General features: G+C 45.3%; 1 protein-coding gene across 2 annotated transcripts in view; it reads left to right on the top strand.

The window, feature by feature from the left end:
- CASR (calcium sensing receptor) overlaps positions 1-18,592 on the top strand; it is a 75,933-nt gene extending 57,341 nt beyond the window's left edge. For both annotated transcript variants that reach the window (XM_042789065.1, XM_042789064.1), the window contains 3 exons: positions 9,898-10,128; positions 13,606-13,729; positions 16,612-18,592. In XM_042789065.1, the coding sequence (XP_042644999.1) occupies positions 9,898-10,128; positions 13,606-13,729; positions 16,612-18,062 (1,806 nt within the window). In that variant the 3' untranslated portion in view covers positions 18,063-18,592. The remainder of the gene's footprint in view (positions 1-9,897; positions 10,129-13,605; positions 13,730-16,611) is intronic.
- The last annotated feature ends 2,559 nt before the right edge of the window (positions 18,593-21,151 follow it).

Here is a 21,151-nt window from a genome sequence, read left to right as displayed (position 1 = left end):
TTTCCGATAGCAAGGGCAATAACATACCATTCATTTAGCTTTTCTGCTCTTCCTTAGCTGTCTTTTTAGCTTTCCATCCTCTTTAGTTGTCTCTTACGGCCTTATGTCATGAGGATCTGGCATACATGACACCTTTCAATTTTAATATGTTCAAGAAATTTCTTATTATTTGCCTGGTGATTTTTTCTTCTTTGATTCTCCAGATTTTTAGTGTTCTACTTTCCGTTAATATACTACTTGTGTTTTGCAGCCTTGTTTGAATGGTCTGTTGGATTAATGCTTTTAGAGCACACCATAATAAGTACTGCTGTTTGAGCTTTATTTGTATGATGAGGATAGCAACACATCATTACCCCTTAATTAATGAGCTTTTATTTTAATGAGCACAGCCAAAATTTCTGAACAGATAATGAGTTTATCATGCATGCGCTACAGTTATTCAGTCCTTTCCTCTAGGTTATCAACAGATTTTCTCCATTCTGTTGGGTACAGAGACCTCCGTCATCACTGGCCTATGCTTGTACATCCCTGGGGCAGAGACTAGTCAGAAGCCTGCATGATTTTGTATAGCATTGTATTTCACATCTAGGGATTCTCTACAAGACATTATTTTTCATTTTGCTACCATAATTTTTGTCCTGATTACTGGGAACTGCATTAATGTTCACAGTATTTGTAAGGGGGGGACAGATACTGTCACACCAGACATTTTTCTCCAAAAGAAATCTACTGCAGTCAGTAAATCAGATTAAGTCTATTTGGGATGGCACTGAGCTGAGACCAAGACGACACTAGATGCCCTAGCTCCTGAAGTTACTTGCAGGAAGGATTCTTTTGGACTCTAGGGAACTAATAGTAAAATAACATACTTTGGGCCATGCAAATATATCGGGGTACCATAATAGAGTTGGATCTTAATTTAAAACAGAAAAATGATAAAATGTTAGAGGAAAAAACTCTTTTGTCATCTCTTTTCTCCCCTGGAGTTAGTCAGACTCACTAATTGCAGTTAATTGAAGCAACACTGACCCAACAGGCATCGGCAGACTCAAAGTTACATGTTTCTCCTTTTTCCCATTAAAAAAGTAATTACAGTTAAAAATGGAACTGTGACTTGAAAGTCACATTTTTAAGTTTGACTTTAAAAAACATATTTGCATGGAATTTCAGTTGACTGAATTTCACATGATGTTCTCCTGTGTAAAGCTTTGGTTTCAGAAAATCCTCCAGTTGAGATGTGTGCAGAGGATGTTCCCAGTCTGTTCATTTCCTCACGTATCATGTGGATCCAGTCAAGGCAAAGCACATGGAAACTTTTTTGCTATATTTTCCAGTCACATCACACTTAGCAAAGTCATTTCCCTTGATCATAGCATGTTTAAGTGATGTGCTGTTAGCTATCAGCTTTGCTTTAGGCAGTATAAGCTCGGGACTTGCATTCTATAGACAGGTTCACTTAGAACAGCAGGTGTGCACATGGCCAGGAGGAGTTTTGGGGGACCTTAAGGAAACAAAATATCCTGGTCCCATCTTCACGCTGTCCTGTGACCTCCTAACTGATAGTTAAATCAGTCTGGAAAACCAGCCATGCGATGCCGAAATACTGTAAGATCATTTCTTGATTCCTTTAGGAATCTCCGTGACTCAGCAGACAGGTCCTTCTGGATCATTTGAGACCCAGTTTTGTAATGGCATTTAGGCATCTGCAAACACCAGTAAATACCTAATGGGATTTTCTGAAGTATCTCAATTAGACCTGACTTGTGCAGCCTGTTACAAAATCCACTAGGCTGCTGTTCTTGAGCTCTTTCTGGACATCCTTGTAAACGTAGTACCCTAAGTCAGATTAGCCCCATTTTATATCAAGACCGATTTTTAAATGCATGCCTTTGACATTTTTGGTTTAAGTGACTTGCTCCTGCTGTTGTAGCAGCTCTTAATTTGTTACTTCTGTCGCCTTTCAAGAACACGTCAAAGCTGCTGCAGTTTTGAATCAGCAAAGCAGTGTCCCTTGGTTGCTGGCTAGAAAACCATATAAGCTAACCCATGAAGCCCAGTTACAGGCAGTCCAGCTGGTCCTTGTCATAGAAAGCCCTGGCCTTCATCAGTTTCCAAGCAGACTGAGCACTCACAGCATAGCATGAGGCAAAGGAAGCACTGAGCACCTTCCACTAAGCAGCAGGTGAGATGTTTCCAACAGAGTCCATCTGAGTTCCGCCCTCTCCCAGATCCTGCAAGTTGCTACTGGAGGGCCTGCTTCTCTCTCACAGAGGGGAAAACAAAATATATGCATGGGCACCCACGTCAGCACCACTGCTGCACCTCCCTGGGCAGAGGGCACTGGTCAGTGGAAGAGGGCGAGATCCGGCTCTCAGCTGCCTGGGGATCTCATGTCCATGATGGAAGCAGAACCAAACCAAACCAATTATCAGTTAAAATATGCCAATCGGCACATCTTGTCGTGACAGCTTGATGTCCTGTACTTCTCTGGAGACCTGAATTAAGTCAGTCGGCTTTGCAGGGATAGGGGTCTCTGCTTCTGTCAGAGTATGTCACCTCTTTCCCACAAATCACTACGTGTGTCATAAACAGTTAAATAATCCCACACTTTCCTTTCTTTACAAATGGAAGTCAGACTGACTGTCTAAGAGCTATCACCATCACCCCTGGACCTCTCTAATCTTCCTTTGTTTTTATTCTTCATTTCTGACCAAGTAACTAGACTGCATTTTCCAGGGTAAACTGTACTAGTGTAATTTTCAGTGTAATTTTCCTTCTTACTCTCACATCCTAATATTTTGTTTGCTCTTTCAACTACATAATGCACAGAGTGTTGTTGCTGAGCTGCCTACAATAATGAATGGGTCTTTTTTATTGAGTGGTTAGTTAATTTAGTTTCCAAATAAAGATTATGAATAGCTTAAATTATTACTCCTAACATATGGCACATTGTATCTGTCATACACATTTAGCCTTCAGTCATGCTGTCCACTGACCTACCTAGCTTTCCGAGGACGTCATTCAACTCTTATCAAAGCATAACAGCTTCAGATGTTCCTGAGTCATTCTCAGCCTTTGTACAGCCGTTCTTGAGTCTGGAACTAACACTTGCTTTCACCCTGTTTTTCAAGTCATTGGCAGATCTAACATTTCACCAGAGCTGGGATGTCCACCCCATCTTGCCAGAATTCCTTTGCGGATTTGTCACCTAATCTCTGACTAACAGTGTTCGCTCTCTTCAGCTCTTTGACACCAGCCCTTCTTCCAGATTTTATCTCCCTTTGTTCATCTCCACTGTTACCAACCTGACAGTTTCAATCCTGGAGTACAGCCCAGTCCTTGTGCAGTAGGTGATGACCAATCTTTGTTATTTTAGCATGAAGTGCCCAGTATCCCAAACACAGACCAGGCACTCCTTGTGCATGGGACTGGACACATGTAACATAAAGACATCCCATATTTTTATGAGGTGTTTACAGTCAGAATCCCAGCTCTGTTCCTGGGTCTCTTTCAGATTCTCCACCTGGGTTATCCATATAGTGATAAACAGTATTAACAGTCACTTAATCAGAGCAGAAAACCAATAGAAATGAGGCAGCTTAGGTGGAATGTTGCAGGTAGTGTATGGTAGTGAATCACATCCTCCACTGGCTGAAGAACTCTGTTATCTTCTGAATGGCCTTTGGAAAAAAAGCAAAATTAATGGTGTTGGCATATCCTGGCACGTTGATTTAAAAAAAAAAAAAACATCAGCACTACATGTTGTCCCTGTTGGTGCACAATGGGCAGCAGGGAATGAGGAGAGATTATAGAGGGGAAGAAGAGTTCAGCTCCTGCCAACAAGAAGAATGCTTTGGGCAGAAGAGTTGGCTGCAGTTTATCTTGTCCCACCTTAGGCTGCTGGAAACAGGCATTACTGACTCAAGGGGCTAGAGCCAGCGCCTTCCTGACTGTTCAGATCTTTTGTATCAGAACTGATCCATAATGTGATGACAGCATGCCTTTGGGAGAGCCTAAGAGTTAGCCCTACATAAAAAAAATAATAATAATAAAAAAAAAAAACAGCAGAACAAGATAGTCCAAAGTAGAGAATGCAGCAGGAATTAAACATTGATATAGACAGTAAAAATTAGAGCTTTGCTAGCATGTAAATAAAGACCAACACATAGATAGATGGAAACAAAAGGAAGAAAGAAGAAGCTATTGCTTTAGGGAACATTTCTCTTAAAGTATTTTACAAGTGGCTCTTTCAGAACTGGCATGGGTATATTTCCTCCTGATACTTGACCACTGGCAGAAACCAAATCATGTATGCCGTGACCACTGGGCTAGTGTGATAGCTGAGCTCTCGAGTCCTTATGCCTATTACAGCATTATGAAAGTATCTTCTCTAGGTGCTTGATTAGGAATCTGAAACAAGAGGGAAGAATAGGCCCTCAGCAGTTTAAAATGAAAGGGAAGAAATCTTCAGTACAGTTGCCAGCTTTTTATCCTCACATTGAGCCATGAATTGTCCGCTGCTCTCAGCAGGGACACCCTACTAAAGCAAAGAGAAAAACTTTTGGTAGCCATTGGTCCAGAACTGTTTTACAGGCCTGGATATAGCCAGGTAGACAGAAATTAAAACTCAGCTTGGGCAAATGTATGTTAACTCACAAGACAGGATTCCTTGCCAGCTGTATGTTAGAAAGGGGAATCATTTGTCTTCTATGGAGACAGACACCTATAATGTGCCCAGGTTCACTTCCCTTGCAGGACCGTAAGAAACTGCAGAAGGAAGCCAAGGATATTCAACCCTTGCCAGTATATGGAGACTGGTTAAGAACCTGTCACAGCTGAGACAGAGTAAATGACAACCCATAGCAGATCTGGATACTGACATTAATTTAAGAACTAACAAGACTAGAGCTTTTAACCTGCTTGGTATCTCACACACTCGCTTGCTTTCCCCACACCATTACATTCACTAGGTCTCACTCACCTTCCCTTCCCAGCAGGGACACTGGGTGGTCTGTCAAGGTGGAAGTCATCAGTTCATGCTACGCAGCTCCTCACAGTTACCAGTCTCAAGCACTACTGGACATCCCCCAACATTCATCTCCACACATCTCCCTCATCTCCAGGACTTTCCCCACTTTCAGTGTTTTTCATCCAGACATGATCTTCTTTCTAGCCCTGAAGTGGTGTTTATTAAAAGTGAGAGCATCCTTCAAATAGCTGATTTATGTCCAGTGAATAAAATTGGAAGGATCGTAAACTCTGGCAGCTTAAATGTAAAAATAAAATAAGGCAGGCCAAAAAACAGAATGAGAAGCAGGCTGTAAACGGGGTAGAAGCTAATAAATCCTTTTTTAAACACTCCAGCAGTAGGACTGTCTGTCGAGCTATAGATTATCACTGCAAAAGACAGAGTAAGGGAATGGCAGAATAGAAGTGTGTTCTTTATGGACAAACTTGATAAGGTTGCCGAGTTTATTTATTAATGGGGGACTTGTAGAGGATCTGGCTGATTGGAGTGACTGTAGAAGAAGCTATGGGACACAAGAGCAAAACAAATCTTAATACTTCAGTACAAGTGAATGATGTTCACCCAAGAGCCCTGCCACGGCTCACAAATGAAGTAGCTGAAGTGTTGGCTAGAGTCATCAACCCCTCACTTGAAACAGTCTTAGGCCCTGGGGCCTAGAATGTTGACAGATATTTTCTAAAAAGGTTCTGGAGGAGACCCAAGGAACTAGCAGAGCCTGACTGACCCCACTATTAGAAACTGTAGTTAGAAAGAAAAATAATAAGGAAGAAAAAATAGAATATTCTAAGGAGGAGTCACCATGACTTTTGTAAAAAGCAGCCATACCTCACAAACCTCCCGAAGTTCTTTGGAGGCATTGGGCTTTATATGAATAAGGGACCTCGTATTCATAGAGTATATTCAGGCTCGTAAAAGGCTTCTGGTAGTCTGTCACCAAATTCAGTCCTCGCATGGATGAACAGTTGGTTGAAAGATAGCAGAGGATAAAAATAAGCGGTGGGTTCTGACTAATCACAAATGAGATCATCGAGCTTTAACAGGTCCTTGGATGGACTTCTCAGCTCTGGCTGAGTAGTAGTCAGAGAAGCAAATGCAATGTTAAGAATAGTCACACTGGAAAAGGGACAGAGAGTTAAAGAGAGTGCCCTGGGGCCATTTCATTAACCCTTGGTGCATCTCACTTGAATATTATATGCAGGTCTCAGAATTGATGAAGGAGACTGGGAAAGTTTGGAGAAAGGTCAGTGGAACAGCTTCTGTACAAGAAGCAGCGAGGTCAGATAGGGCTCATCAGCCTGGGAGAGAGGTGGCTGAAGAGAGATCTGACAAAGGTTTGTAAAATCCTGAGAGGTATGGGAAAGGTGACTTGCAAATGACAGGTCTTTGTCTTTTCCAACATAAGCATGAAGATAACAAAAGAGTTTAGTAGCTACTCTGTTCCAACAGGCAAGAAGAGGTGCTTTTCTTGTAAAATGGAGGTCTCCTTGCTGTAGGAGGCTGTGGATGTGAAAAGTTCACACAGTTGCATAACACAAATGTGCAATGTCATGGAAGAGAAATCCACTGCAGGTTATCAGGTACAAAGACCTTTGGGCCAGGAAGTCACTGAGCTGCAAAATGCGTGAGAATATTGTTGGAGAAGTATCACATCCCTTTCTACTCTTGTGTAGGCATTTGCTGTTGGCCACAGTCCGAAACAGGTCCTGGGGAGATGGCCTGCCAGTCTGACCTAATACAACTGTATTTACGTTATGGTTTTACAATCCTTCCGTAAAAGTGGAAACCACATGACCCAGAACATCTAGCCTGGATAAAGCACGGGATGCTACGTGGCTGGGAATAGCCTGCCTTACCAGGAATAATGGAAGGGTGAACTAGAGGGCAGCTTGCAAGTCCTTTCTGAGGTTTTCATTAAAAGGCATTTCAATTCAACATTTAACCTGTAACAGAGGGGGAAAAAAAAAAAGGAAACATTACAGAAAGAAGCATCTGAAGACAGCAGCTTGCACAATGCTCTCCCCATGGGCTTCCACAAGCTGCTGAAGGTGTATTCAAGCCATGAGGACAACACTTCTTTTGTAAGCTCTTGGTTCCAGAATATGATGCATGCACCCCTGACACGTGCTCTTGCCCTCGCTGAAGCAGGGTCTTTTAAGCCTTTGTGGATTGAGTCCTGGGTATTTATGTTTCTATCTTTAGTTACAAAACACACTGACACATTTTTAACTGTAAAGCCTTTAGCTAATCATTGATAGACTGGTGCCTATAAAAGAGTGTTGTAGTTATTCAGAGTCTACAACTTCCTCTTTTAAAGTTTAGTGCTTATATATTCCTTGGCTGTTTAAACAGTATTTTCATCCTGTAGAGAGCAGATTTCTTACCTTCTAAAAGAGGAACATGTCCTAGCAGTCATTCAGTTACCATTTCACAAGCTGCCCCTCAGAAAGTTAAACTTGAAGGCAAACTTAGATATTTGCTGGAAAGAGAAAAAAGAGTCTTGTTGTTCCTGTTGCCCTACCACTTGGGATTTTAAATAGGGCATTTGTACTTCCTGCATAAACTGATACACCTGGGCTCTTCTGCTCCCCAACTGTGGCTACATAGCTGAAGCTGGTATTTTGTGCCTGGGGAAAGACAATATTAAATGCAGATCAGTGCTTTTATATGAATATCTACCCACCAGATAGAGATTTCAGCTCATACATTAAATGGTTTATAACCTGAATCCTCGAGTGTACTCTGAGTGTGTGACCAAGGGAAGCATGCTGCTAAACTAATCCTACAAAATCCCACCGGTAGCCAGGGCTATATATTACTTTCTGAGAAGCCTAATGTCAGGAAGTAGGGCAAAGGAATAGACTAATGGAGCTGAATGTTATGAAATTAAACAATAAACCCTGCATCCACGGAGTCCAGAAGTTTCTCCACCGTTTGTCTCACTGACCAGAAGACCAGTCAGCCTCCTGCAGCTGCAGCTGGCCAGGAGAGGCAGGACTTGAACTGAAGAATCCTCAGTATGGCTCCTGCAGGATTGTCTCCTGATGGGTGCAGTAACTGCCATCAAAAGTAGTGCACGGTCTGCATCTCCTGTCTGTACAAATATCGGTCAGCCCAGCAGTGAGACCCAGTCAGGATAGCCTGGTGTTGGTCTTTCCTACAGCAGGCAATGCACTGGCTCTCCACAGCAAAGTACCAGGGCAGAACACCTTATTTTGCCATGTGGAGGGTGAGGTGCTCCAGGGACAGGCTTTTCAGTGAGATCATTTCAGCTGCACACCTTATGGGGGAGCTGGCCTACAGAGGAGGGCCAGCGGGGATGAGAAAGACACCGAAAAAGTCCTGTCTCTGCCATCTCATGCATTATTCAAAGACTGAATATTGTGGCAATATTTTGATGTACTTCTGCCAACATCACACAACGCTGAAAAGGTATTTCCACCCACGTCTTGAGTAGTACTACTATGATGTTTCCAGACTCTCTCAGGCTGGTGTTAATATAGGCATTGAAAGGAGGGTGTCTCTGTAGCTCTGGGTATTTTAGCCTGAGATAGGAGGATCCCAAAAGGAAGCAGAAAAATGAGACAATTTAGCAAAACTGACAGGAATTAATTAAGTGATTCTGTTCTCCTGTCCCTGTGTTTCCAGGTGAAAAGACTTCATTAAAGCAATATTGTCTGTTCTATGTCTATAGGGTGAGGAGGGCTCTGCCTGCCCAGACAAATTTATTTTATTTTGTTTTTTTCTTACATTTTGCCATCCAGGATCGTACATTTGGGCATTCACAGGTGAGAGAGAGAGGACTGGGTTTACATGCTGTTACAGACACATAGTTGTTACAGCAACTATGCCAGCAGTGCTCTAGGGGCAGCTGACAGCCAGGTGCCCTCAGAGTCACCTCAGCTTCACATAGATGAGCTCTACAGAGAAACTAACTAAGAACATCCATTAAATGAGGGGGTGCGTGGGGAAATCTGGTAAATGCATAAACCAGCAACTAACTTTTGAAGAAAAAATACAATGTAGATAAATTGCACCACAGCTGCCAGTACAGGCTTACTTTCGTGCTGCAGTTTCTTTGGTCTACATGTCAGACTGTCTAGATCATGAATTCTGCAACTGCAGTCGCCCCTGGGATTAACTGCTCTTGTCCACAGCATATGACAGTTTAAGGCATGAGGTGAGGATTACAGGAGTCAGCATGTGGGGACAGGCAGAATGTGATTACTTGAAACTACGCAAGCTGGAGACAGGAGCCAAAAAAACCTGGTATGAATTCTCCAGGCCTGCCATGTGGTGAACAAACTTGATTTGTTTGTTGGGGTTTTTTTGTTTTTTTTTTTTTTTTCTTTTACTGAAGTGCATTGTACTTGGGTTTTTTTTCCAATCAAAAGTCAAGTTTGAATTGTTTCTCAAGCATTCCCATTTCTGAGTGATTGATCGTTCAGAGATGAGCGATGTCAACTGAGAGCATTTATGCAGTGTGGTTGCAAGAGCAGGGTGAGAGGGATGTGTGGGTGACTGAAACGCTTCACTGGATGCTGCCACTTCTCTGCCTCTGAAGAAGAGCTGGGGGCTTCAGAGGTGGCTCAGAGGGGCTGGAGAGGAATGCAGAATGGCTGATGGCACAGCAACTGGTGCCTCCAACCGTCTGGAGGGCCATGATACCTTGGGCTGTCTACAAGGTTTGTACAGGCTGTTTGTGTGTGTGATGTCTATGAGAGAAAGCCTGCTACTGCTGTAATTAATTAATTTTTAAGAGATTAAGGACTGTAGTAAAGTGATTATTTCCAGTTCTGTCCCCATAGAAGATGTGTGCTGTGGTAGGGTTTTGACACACAGGCATTCAGAGTGTCTCTCTCTCTCTCTAGGTTCTCAAGCATCTGCGACACTTAAATTTCACCAATAACATGGGGGAGCAAGTGGATTTCGATGAGTTTGGGGACCTGGTAGGGAATTACTCAATAATCAATTGGCATCTCTCTCCGGAGGATGGCTCAGTCGTCTTTGAAGAGGTTGGACACTACAACGTTTATGCCAAGAAAGGGGAGAGGCTGTTCATCAATGAAAACAAGATCCTGTGGAGTGGATTCTCTAAGGAGGTAAGTACTTAAATCCTCACAGCAATGTTTCCCAAGCTTCAGCAATCTGAAATTTGAACGAACCCTGCACACTCCTCATATTATGGCTCCATGTCTCATCAAAAGATCCATTCATCTTACTGTATACATGGTCTCTGCTGTAGTCTTTCACACCCTCCTTACATGCTTCTGGAAATAACAGGCAGCTGCTTCTCCCCTCCTATACATTTGATGAGCCTGGGTAGTAATGGTTTAAATAATGCCCTTTTTTTTGGCCCAAGTAGATAGCTTGGAATTTTGCAAAGCTGTTGCCACAAGGATGAGAAATTCATTACCCAAGTCTGGTTGTTGATGAAGTCACATTTTTCTGAGCTCAGTAGTTTCATTGCTGAAAGCAGCCACCTCCTCCACTTCCATTATCTCTGTATCAAGAAGTGTCTCTTCCTGCTCCTAGTTAAATTCACAACTCTTTCTGCTGGCTTTACCCTCTGAGTCCCAGAGCTTTGCTCACACCCATGCCTTGCAAACCAAACAGAGCAAGTTCTGTCAATCTGCCTAGGTTAACTTGTACATGGTGCTTAAATAGTGGGAGATGCCAGTGCCTGCTACCTTTTTTTAATCTACCAGAAGGTGCTTGTACAGTCTCAAAAGTGTGTGATGTAGCCATTGACTTTAGTCAGGCCTAAGTCCTTCTCCACTTTCTTGCATACGTTAGATCTTTTCAGCATAACTGTATTATCACTAGCAGCCAGGGCTGTGTCTCCCTTGCGTGATGGGAACGTGATGCAGAGATCTCGGACAAAAACCAGGTGAACTGCTGTCATAGCTGGTAGCAGCCCACTCAAGCCTAGAGAGAAGCCTCAGCCCCCAGAGAGGACACTGAGCAGGCATCTGGCTTGTGGCCTGGGAGGTGACACAGGGAGTGTTAGCTCAGAAATGTCACTGCCAGACCCTGCTGCAATGTTTGGATGTGTTAAATCAGCACTTGATTACTGAACAAGGCAACTCACTTCCAGGTGACTATTCACATCGGCTGACAGATTAGGTAACTGCTTCTGCAGTAGCTACGCTTAGCTAATATATTTAAACCATCAGTTAAGCCTTACCTTTACTCCAGATATCACAGCTTCGCTTATGTTTTAAATCCAGAGCTCTCTGAAGGAGGCATGAGTCAGGCAGGACACATTACTGCAGAAATACTGAGCTCAGACTTTTCTAAGCCCAGCTGGAGTCTCTGAGCACAGACTATAAGTGGAATTAAAAAACCCCTGATACTCTAACCCCTTTTTCTGATCATTACAAATGCCACTGGCACCTTTTCCAACAGTTAGGATTTTATTGTTTTATACTTAAACAGAGCAACTGCGTTCTCTTGGTCTATATTCCTCCAACAGTGCAATATTTATCTTCATTCTCTGTCCTAAACTGCTAAGAATGCAGCTGGATGTTGCTGAGTGTCATGTCAGGGCATGTAAATTGTGTGCCAGTGGAGGGGGTTGTGATCTCTATGTCTGCTGCAGCCTTTTTTTCAGTTTATAGAGTTTGAATTTCTTCCAGATAAAGGGCCTCGCTCAAAGAGAGTAGCCAATACTTCACTCACTGAAGCCTTCTGTGCCTCTGTCATCCTCAAAAAAAAGATTAAATGTAGTTAATTTTAGCACAGGAACTTCAGCATTGGCCAGACTTGCAAAAGAACAACTTAAAGAGTAGGTAAGATAGATTCATTTTGGCAGAACTTGATGAAATTTCCCACAGAATACTTAAGAAGGCAACCAAAGCAAACCCAAAAGTACTCACAATTCACCTCTGAGAAATGTGGGGAATGGGTGATGTCTCAAAGGATTAGAGGAGGGTAATCATAGTACCTGTTTTTAAAAGCAGATACAGAAGAGCCAAGGGAATTACACACAATTGAGCTGAGCTTCAGTAACCTGAGAGACTTGATAAAAAAACCCATATTAAACAGTTTATAAACACTTAGAGGATAATAAACTGATAAGAAAAAGCCAACATGGATTTTTCAAGATGAAGTCATGCCAAACCAATGTAATTTTCCTCCTTGGAAGCTCAATCAGCTTAGTAGATAATGGAGAAGCAGTGCATGACTTCAGTCGGGCCTTTGATTCAGCCTGTTCAAAATCATCAGTGGCAGCCTAGGCAAAGAGTGCTTCGAGTGGGAAGCTGCAGTGATTTGCCCTGGATATGTGTCTGTCCAATTAATTATGCAATCCTGATTAACAGCTTAGAAACACTGTTCCCAAACCGTGCTGCAGCTGTACTTCAGAGCGATGGGCAGTGACAGCCGCTCCCGGCGGCAGGTGAATACCTGAGCCGCAAAACGGGCATCTCAGCGTAGGAGCTGCCACTGCCCAGGGGTGGCTTACCCTGGGGCTGAGGTCAATGCCTGCACGCAGGCAATTTCCAAGCCACACCCTGGACTCACTGCCTAAGTGCATCCACCAAGGAGATAACCTAGAGATCAGCAGGTTAGCTGCACTCGAGCAAACTAGCAGCAAACTTCCAAGCAGCTGAACGGAGGTTTCCAAACAGAGCAGCCCTTAAGTACGTACGGATCATGGTACTTTGCTGGCAGTGGAAACTGGGGGCTGAACTCCTCTGAGCTGAGAAATCCATGTTCTGTGTCAGCTTTCTTTCCTTGATTTAGTTGGGAAAAGGTGAGCTCAACCTCAGGTTGTGCTTCTGTGTAAAAAAAGGCCCGGGCTTCCACTCACCGTGCTGAACTCCTTGCTGTCGGTGCGCTTTAGGCATGTGGTGAGCATGCCCATGCAGCCACTTGCTGCCAGGGTATGGCCATGCCCAGGTGGGCTCACAGACAGCAAAAATGCATATCCAGCAGGTGACACAGCTGATCATTCACAGCAGTGGCAGTCTGGAAGCCTTTGGATCGGCATGTAGCTGCTGATTTGCATCTTCAGGTGCTCGGTGTTCTGAAAACAGGACCCTTCTTTCTTTCATATGAAAACTCCTCTTGTTTAGTTAATTTGCCTTTTTTGTTTCCGGGTTGGAGGTCTTCAAGAGAACAGGAGGAAGTGGGTTTCAAGAACCTGTTTTAAATCCCATAAATCATTAGCAGTCAATATGCAATATATGGGATCAGGGATCAGCAGTCAGAACCTATCATTTCCAAGGCTGACTCAAATTCCTGCCAGTAGAGATTTATTGTCGTTTCTTTTAACCATCTAATGACTGTTTTCTGGTTTGCAGTACCCACAGCGCAGTGGAGATCACAGAGATCTGCTCATCTTCTCTACCATCCCTTGATGTGTTCTTTCAAAACACGTCACTGCAGTGGGTTGGGAAAGGACTATTGTGCAAAACATGTCTGTTCTGTGGAGGAAGGAGGTCAGCCTCTGAAGATCTCCATCCAGCATGCTAACCAAGCAATAACACCCTTGGAGGAAGCCCCAGGTCCCGCTGTAGAAAGGCTGCATGTGGGGCACCGCCACCATTAACCCTTCTCGGGCTCTTTTCTTGCAGGTGCCTTTTTCTAACTGCAGCAGGGACTGCCTCCCAGGTACCAGGAAAGGAATTATTGAGGGAGAGCCCACCTGCTGCTTCGAGTGCGTGGACTGCCCCGACGGGGAGTACAGTGATGAAACAGGTAATACCCACGGAGCTGCTTTGGGGTTTGCAGAGCCTCTGGGCATCACCTGCAGTTGTGCTGAAATTGCCTCCCTGCCGCGCTGAGCTGGAGGCTGCGTTGACAGGGGGCTTCACAGAAAGTCTGGAGGGACTTCTGAAAAGCTTATGGGGTTGGATTTGAGTCCTGTGGTCTTCAGGCCCTGCCTTCTGCTAAGCCTGCTTGTTCCTTCTGCTCCGAGCTAGGAAAATTAAGGCAAAGAACTTGAAAAAGGACTTGGATATAGGAAGCCTCTTTCGCAGCCCCAGCGAACTCCACTGCACTGTAGCAATAGCTTTTGTTCCTCCAAAAGCCTGGGGGAAGGAGACACCCCCTACCCTAATCCTAAATCCTGTAGTTATCTGTCTGCTTTTCCTCATGTTGTCAGGGTTTTATTCATCATTCTAAAAGAAATAAAGTCCATTCCATTCCTGACTTCACAAGAAAAAAGGGATGTTTCCCTTTACTGGGTCACCAACCACAGCTTCTGTTGAGCACTGGCACTGCAAGAGACCAGAATCTCTGGGTCCTATCAAACACCCAGGGACATCTTCTTCATAGGTTTCAGTGGGAGCTTGTATCGAGCCACTCAGATTCTGCAGTGGAGGGAAAAGGTAACCTCAGTTTTAGAGTTGGTTGAAAAACGCTGAATTTCCAGCACCATTACTGCTCCCTCAGTGTTGGGCACGCCCAGGGTAAGGAAGGCAAGTCCCCTGCACACTGCAGAGTGCTCAGGACCTCCTGATGCTCTCTCCAGCAGCGCTCTTCCCAGCACACACTGCCAACTGACCTTGCCTGAGATGAAAGCTTCAGTTAAGCTGCACGCAAGACTGAACAATTGTTCTCCTTTGGGATAACCTAATTTGCATCCTATCAGACAGGAATGATAATTTTTTAGCATGAACGTACAGTACTACACATGCTTGGGAGTAGCATTTTCAACTTAAATAGAAGCAATTCTGGTCATGTGTAATAGGGCTTTTGGTGTTTTTCATAGGATTTTGTGAGCTGGCACTGGCGTGCTGGTGAAATTTGTGGGGTTGAGGGGGTGACTGCCTTCTGACTCCACAGTTTCCTGCTGCTATTTCAGATTACAGTAATGCTCTTTGTTTCCTGTGCTTGCAGGTTTTATAGATGTAGAGAGCAGTTTTACAACCAGTCTCATCCAGCTGAGACAGTGATAAGGAGACAATCTGTCATGTCCCCTCCCAGCTGTTTGCTCCCACCCTTTGTCTGGGAGCAATGCTGGTCCTTGTATGGCCGTACAGCAAGTTGGATCAGATCTCTGGTCCTCCTGAAAACAAACTCTTGGCAGGTTGTTTTCGGCCAGAACGAACAGCTGCATGACCTCTAGTGCTAACATAAAGCAGGGGACAGGAGTGAGCAGCCTTGTGGGAGGAGGGAGATCTGGTTTACTCCCTTCAGTGGTAGCACCACCTAAATCAGCTCAAGACAACAGTGAAAGCACATCTTTAGGATGCAGTGCTAAATAGCTGCCCCTGTCTCTTGTAGAGGTGGTTGAATTCCCTGGTATGTGAAGTTAGCTCTGCCTTGCCTGCAGTTTGCAGTAGACCTCCAGGTAAAAGGTACAAGAAAAATAAAGATGTTTGGCTGAATGGATGTAAATTAAATGACACGTGGTGATGGGAGCTTCTGACTGAGCTTTCTGCATCGAGTGCAAGTTTTTCGTATGAACAGCTTAGGTGAGGCAACCAGTCCTTAGGAAACCAGTATCATATCAGGTGATGGATGCTCCCTCCAACTACCCCTCCCAGAACAAGAGAGCTTGAAATCCTCTGCCCTCGTTAGCTGGGCATTCCTGGCTTTCTCATTAGCATCAAGCTCTGCTCTGGAAGCTGTGCTCTGAGTCTCTGCCCGTGCTTAGGTGCAAAGCTCAGAGGGAGGTTGCCGCTAAAGGGCTTCTCTGAATGTTTGTTCCCAGAACTCACTGCAGCCCATTACTACCCCGCTGGGATCCCGAAGGCTGAGGTAGGTTGCAACTTCCAACTCACTGCTCTCAACCCCTTTCCACTGCCATCAAGGGGAGTCATGACCCTCCCCACTGGAGCATGAGACCCATTTGGGTCAGAGAAGAAGAGCAGAAGCAGCAGGTCCTTGCCTTTTGATCATGGCAGCCATTGGAGACATGCTGCCATCCCAGTAGGCACAGCTAGCTTCGTGTAGAGGAAAGAGATGGAGGCATCAAATTTCCCTTTGCAAGTCTCAGTGGGACGCTTTGCTGGGTGTGGGACAAGTGCTGTCGTTAAGACACATCTTCCCCTGATGTTCCAGCATGAAATGGGAGTGTGCTGAGAGTCAAGGGCATTGCCTGCCTTCAGGGAAGAGCAATTTAAACACTTATAAGACTCATCTCCATCTCCGTGGAATATGAAATAGGCTCTCGAAGCATTTAAGGAGGCAAGCACGTTTTTAATTTTCTCTGTAATAGAGACAGGCAGGATGTTTCAAATGATGATAAAAGTGTGAGAGGTATGAAGACAGACAGAAATAGATAATAAAAATGAAGGAAGAAGAGAAAGGGACAGAGCCTGTGTAACAACTGATAGCAGTCAAAGAAGTTTTGCCAAGAAATGGATTCCAAAAACATGAGTGCAGGGGCAGGACTTCTTTTAAGCTGGAACTAAGCATGCTTTGTGTTTTGCTGTGTAGCCTGTGGGAGGCTGGTTGTTTCAGTGTAAAACACTCTGAGGCACCAACATATGATTCTGGGAACCCACAGGCACCTGAAGGGAACACCCAGTGTACTTAAGGTGAAGGCCAGTGTGTAGCTACCATATATGTCATCCCACATTTCAACCTCTCATTCTGACAAACCTTGCCTCTCCCTGTCACTTCTTTTTCAGATGCAAGTGCCTGTGACAAGTGCCCTGAGGATTACTGGTCCAATGAGAACCACACATCCTGCATCCCCAAGCAGATAGAGTTTCTGTCCTGGACTGAGCCCTTTGGGATTGCTCTGACTCTCTTTGCTGTGCTGGGAATTTTCCTGACTTCTTTTGTCCTGGGAGTCTTCACCAAATTTCGTAACACGCCCATCGTCAAGGCCACAAACCGGGAGTTGTCCTACCTCCTCCTCTTCTCCTTGCTCTGCTGCTTCTCCAGCTCATTGTTCTTCATTGGCGAGCCCCAGAATTGGACTTGCCGTCTGCGGCAGCCAGCTTTTGGCATCAGCTTTGTCCTCTGCATCTCCTGCATCCTGGTGAAAACCAACCGTGTCCTGCTTGTCTTTGAGGCAAAGATCCCCACAAGCCTCCACCGAAAGTGGTGGGGCCTCAACCTCCAGTTCCTCCTCGTCTTCTTGTGCACATTCGTGCAGATTGTCATCTGTGTGATTTGGCTCTACACAGCCCCGCCATCCAGTTACCGAAACCATGAACTGGAGGATGAGATTATCTTCATCACCTGCCATGAAGGCTCCCTGATGGCCCTCGGCTTCCTCATTGGCTATACCTGCCTCCTGGCAGCCATCTGCTTCTTCTTTGCCTTCAAGTCTCGAAAGCTGCCTGAGAATTTCAACGAGGCCAAGTTCATCACGTTCAGCATGCTGATATTCTTCATCGTGTGGATCTCCTTCATCCCTGCGTACGCCAGCACATACGGCAAGTTCGTCTCTGCCGTGGAGGTAATTGCGATACTGGCTGCCAGCTTCGGGCTCCTGGCCTGCATCTTCTTCAACAAAGTCTACATCATCCTCTTCAAGCCCTCCCGCAACACAATCGAGGAGGTACGCTGCAGCACAGCTGCCCACGCGTTCAAGGTGGCTGCCAGGGCCACGCTGAGACGGAGCAACGTGTCCCGCAAGCGCTCCAACAGCCTGGGGGGCTCCACCGGCTCCACCCCTTCCTCCTCCATCAGCAGCAAGAGCAACCATGAGGACCCTTTTCCTCTCCCAGCCTCTGCCGAGCGGCAGCGCCAGCAGCAGCGTGGGTGCAAGCAAAAAGTCAGCTTCGGGAGCGGCACGGTCACCCTGTCACTGAGCTTTGAGGAGCCGCAAAAGAACGCCGTGGCCAACAGGAACGCCAAGCACAGGAACTCCCTGGAGGCCCAGAACAGCGACGACAGCCTGATGCGGCACCGGGCCCTGCTTCCCCTGCAGAACAGCGAGCCCCTCAGCGCCGAGCCGGCTTTCCAGGCACCTTCCAGCCCAGAGACCAGCTCGCAGGAATCAGTTGTGGGAGACGCCAAAGAAGAGGTACCAAGCCCTGAGGCAGAGCCTTCCCTGCCATCAGCTAACTCCAGAAATTTTATAGGCGCTGGAGGTGGCTCTGTCACAGAGAACACGGTACGTTCCTAACGAAAGAAGATTGTGAAAAGCACACCAGCCCCCAAGAGGAACTTGCTCACCTCTTGCTTCTGAATGGGAAAACCACCAAAGACACACTCCTGTGACACAGCCCCAGCAGACCTTACTGTTAGTGCCGGCAGGGTGACACATGTGCCTCCAGAGGAAGGACTGTGTCTGGGGAGCCTTGGACTGAATTTGCATTTGCATTGCTGAGACCAGGGCATCTCAGAAGGACAAGTGAAGATCACTATTGGTGGGGCTTAAGCAGAAGTCTGCATGCTGCCTTGCCTCCATAAGCTTTTCCTGCCAGACTGCAACTCAGCTGACTATGGGAGGCACTGGGCAATTCCACTATCCTCTGCTTTTACATTTATGTATAATATTCCTCTTTCCCACTATGTATAATATGCCCTCTTTATCAAGTATATGTGATCTGTAACCATGTGCATCAGGACTCTCAGCTCTACAAAAGCAAGGTACACGGTTTCACTTGGGGAAAGCATGGTCGTGGGGAAAATAAAGAAGCCCCCAACATCCTGCATGCTGTGTACAGCCAAGGGTGTGAACATGTAAAGTATTTAATGTGACAGAGCACCCTGCTATTTATATTTAGTAATGTCCCAATCTCTCCTTTCTGCCCAGCAGGAAACACTGGACAGTACTCTTCATAGACTCCATTGCACTAGACCAAGCTACTAGGTTCCTACTGGTTTCCTCCAGCTGAGGTAGCTTTACCACCAGCCTGCCTGCTTTGGTGGAGGGGGAGAACAGCTTGTAAATTCCTTCCGGAGAACATTGCGAAAGCACGATGAGATGTATCCATGTTTGATTATGTTGCTGGTAGTTGTATGCTTAACAAAGTGTTGCTGCTGTAATATTCCACATGGCATACATGGCTAACCCTTTCACACCATACTCAAGTGTTGTGCTTTGCCATATTAATCTGCCTCACATGTACACAGAGCATTGCGCTAGTCAGGACAATACTGGTGGGCCTGATACAAAGCAAATGAGACAAGGTGAAACGGAGAAGTTAGGGATGGAGAAATAGCCCCCAGATGTGCTAGTATGATTGCAGGAGTGGGTGAATATCTGAAAGTGTGTGTGCTGCTAGACAACTGGATGAGGAATACACACAGGCCTTGGCTCTGAAACACGCACAAAGATAAATGGAAAAATTGGATATGTTTTGGCTCCTACAGGCCACCTACTAGGTTGTTTTCCTCTTGGCCCATCTTGAGGAGAAGGCGCCTAGCACTGTACGGGGTGGACTGTACCTAAAGAAAAACAGTAAGGACTTCAGCAGAGAACATAGCAGAACTTCATTACTCTTGACACTTGTCCCACTCCCCCAAAAGCAGACATAAGAGCTCCTGGTTTTGCAAGGCATGCCTGGTTCTTCTCCCTCCATGCTGGAAAGGTTGAAGTAAAAGAGTCATTACAAGAGGTATTTGTTGCAGCCTGATGAGAGAAAAAGAGCCCCTGGCCAGCCTGGCAGGAGGGGGTGGGGTTATGTTGCAGAATTTATTTCCCTCATCCCAGATCCCACATGCAAGAACAAGCTTCTGATGTGAAGATGTCAGTACCCTCCCTCGTCAAACATGAAGGCAGTCTAGACCACTGTGGGAAGGTCGACAGGCCTGCAGCTTAGTGTGCACAGAGGCGACGGGAGTATGTGAATGCGTTGGGGAAAATACCATAATTCTCTTGTTACTGCTTTTGCTTGGTTGTTCTTTTGCCAGGGCAGGCAAATAAAACTTACAGGTGACATTACTGCATAAGAACTTTGCTTTGCCACCTCCGCTTGTTGCTGATGAGGAAGAGAACTTTTGGCTTAGGAGAGCAAAGTGGAAGTCCAGAACCTCAAGGAGCACGCTATTCAGACAAGTTATTTTAATGCTTTTGTTGGTCTGTCACGTTCACCTCAGAGTGGGCTCAAATTTTAATTACATGATGTAAGAACCAATCCAGCTTTAACTGTCAGGCTTGCAAATTACAATATTTGATTAAAGCTATGGCACAGCTGGTTAAAAGGAAAAGAGTTTGAAAACACAAATCCTTGTGGTCACAATTTTGGAAACCACATTCTACCCCTAGACCCAGTGGGAGTTGCTCAATGCTTCTGAAAAATCAGGTCCCTTCCCCAGGCTGCTGACTGTGGCCTCTATGCTTAGTTTAGGGTACAGAATTGAGACCCATGGTCTCCTGTCTGTATGCATGAACAGAGATGGGCACTAGATGGCAGAAAGGGCTAAAAGAAGTACTTTGGCTATGGCCCAGACTTCCAAAAATTTGAGTAGCAAATTTGAGTAGCTTTAGTGCTAGTGAATCGTTCCTGTGAGCCAAACCCATTACAGTAGTCCCTGAAGCGAAGCTGTCAGCACTGAAGAACACAGAAGAGCTTAATGAACAAAATGGAAACAACACAAGATACAAACCGAAGACTTCATGAACACACACAACACGAGAAACAGAAAGTCACCATCAGCTGCCTTGTCTGCAGAACAATATTAACTGGCTATGCGCACAGTAGATAACGTTGCCATTTGGGTGGTTTTCATTCTTTGGGTGGTTTTCATTCTTTAGGTGTTTTTCATTCTTTACATCTACTTAAGAGGATGGCATACAATGAGGACACAATGGCACCCTGGCACACAATGAGGCTTCAACAGCTGCCATAATTTTATAGCAACAGGCCAACAATTCTCAGTTTGCTGGGGAACCCCCATCCACCCTCGCTGCGCACGCACCTGAAGCTCTAAGCCTCAAGCTCCGTGTGCTGTGTGAGAGCCACAGTTACAGCCTATTGTAGTGATGCACAAGCTAGATGCAAAAGAAGTTCAGTAAAAAAGGACCCCCTTCGTCAAGGTGATTTGCAACCAAACCATTCTTCCCATGCACAGAGGAGGGTATAGGTATATGTTCTTATCCTGCCAAGTCCAGAAGAGGAGATTTGCTGACACCTGTCCAAAAGCCTGTCTGTGTCATATAAGACAACACTGATGAAGACAAGTTGAGTAATATCCTTCTGTTGAAAGCTCAAGCCTGGGAACCTGCACTGGCATGTCCCACCAGAAGTTGCCCACGTGAATGGCTGC

Source organism: Tyto alba, unplaced genomic scaffold, assembly GCF_018691265.1.
Source record: "Tyto alba isolate M040663 unplaced genomic scaffold, T.alba_DEE_v4.0 Super-Scaffold_14, whole genome shotgun sequence".
Taxonomy (NCBI): Eukaryota; Metazoa; Chordata; class Aves; order Strigiformes; family Tytonidae; genus Tyto; species Tyto alba.
Note: the sequence above shows the minus strand (reverse complement) of the source record. Positions and strands in the feature narration are given on the sequence as shown.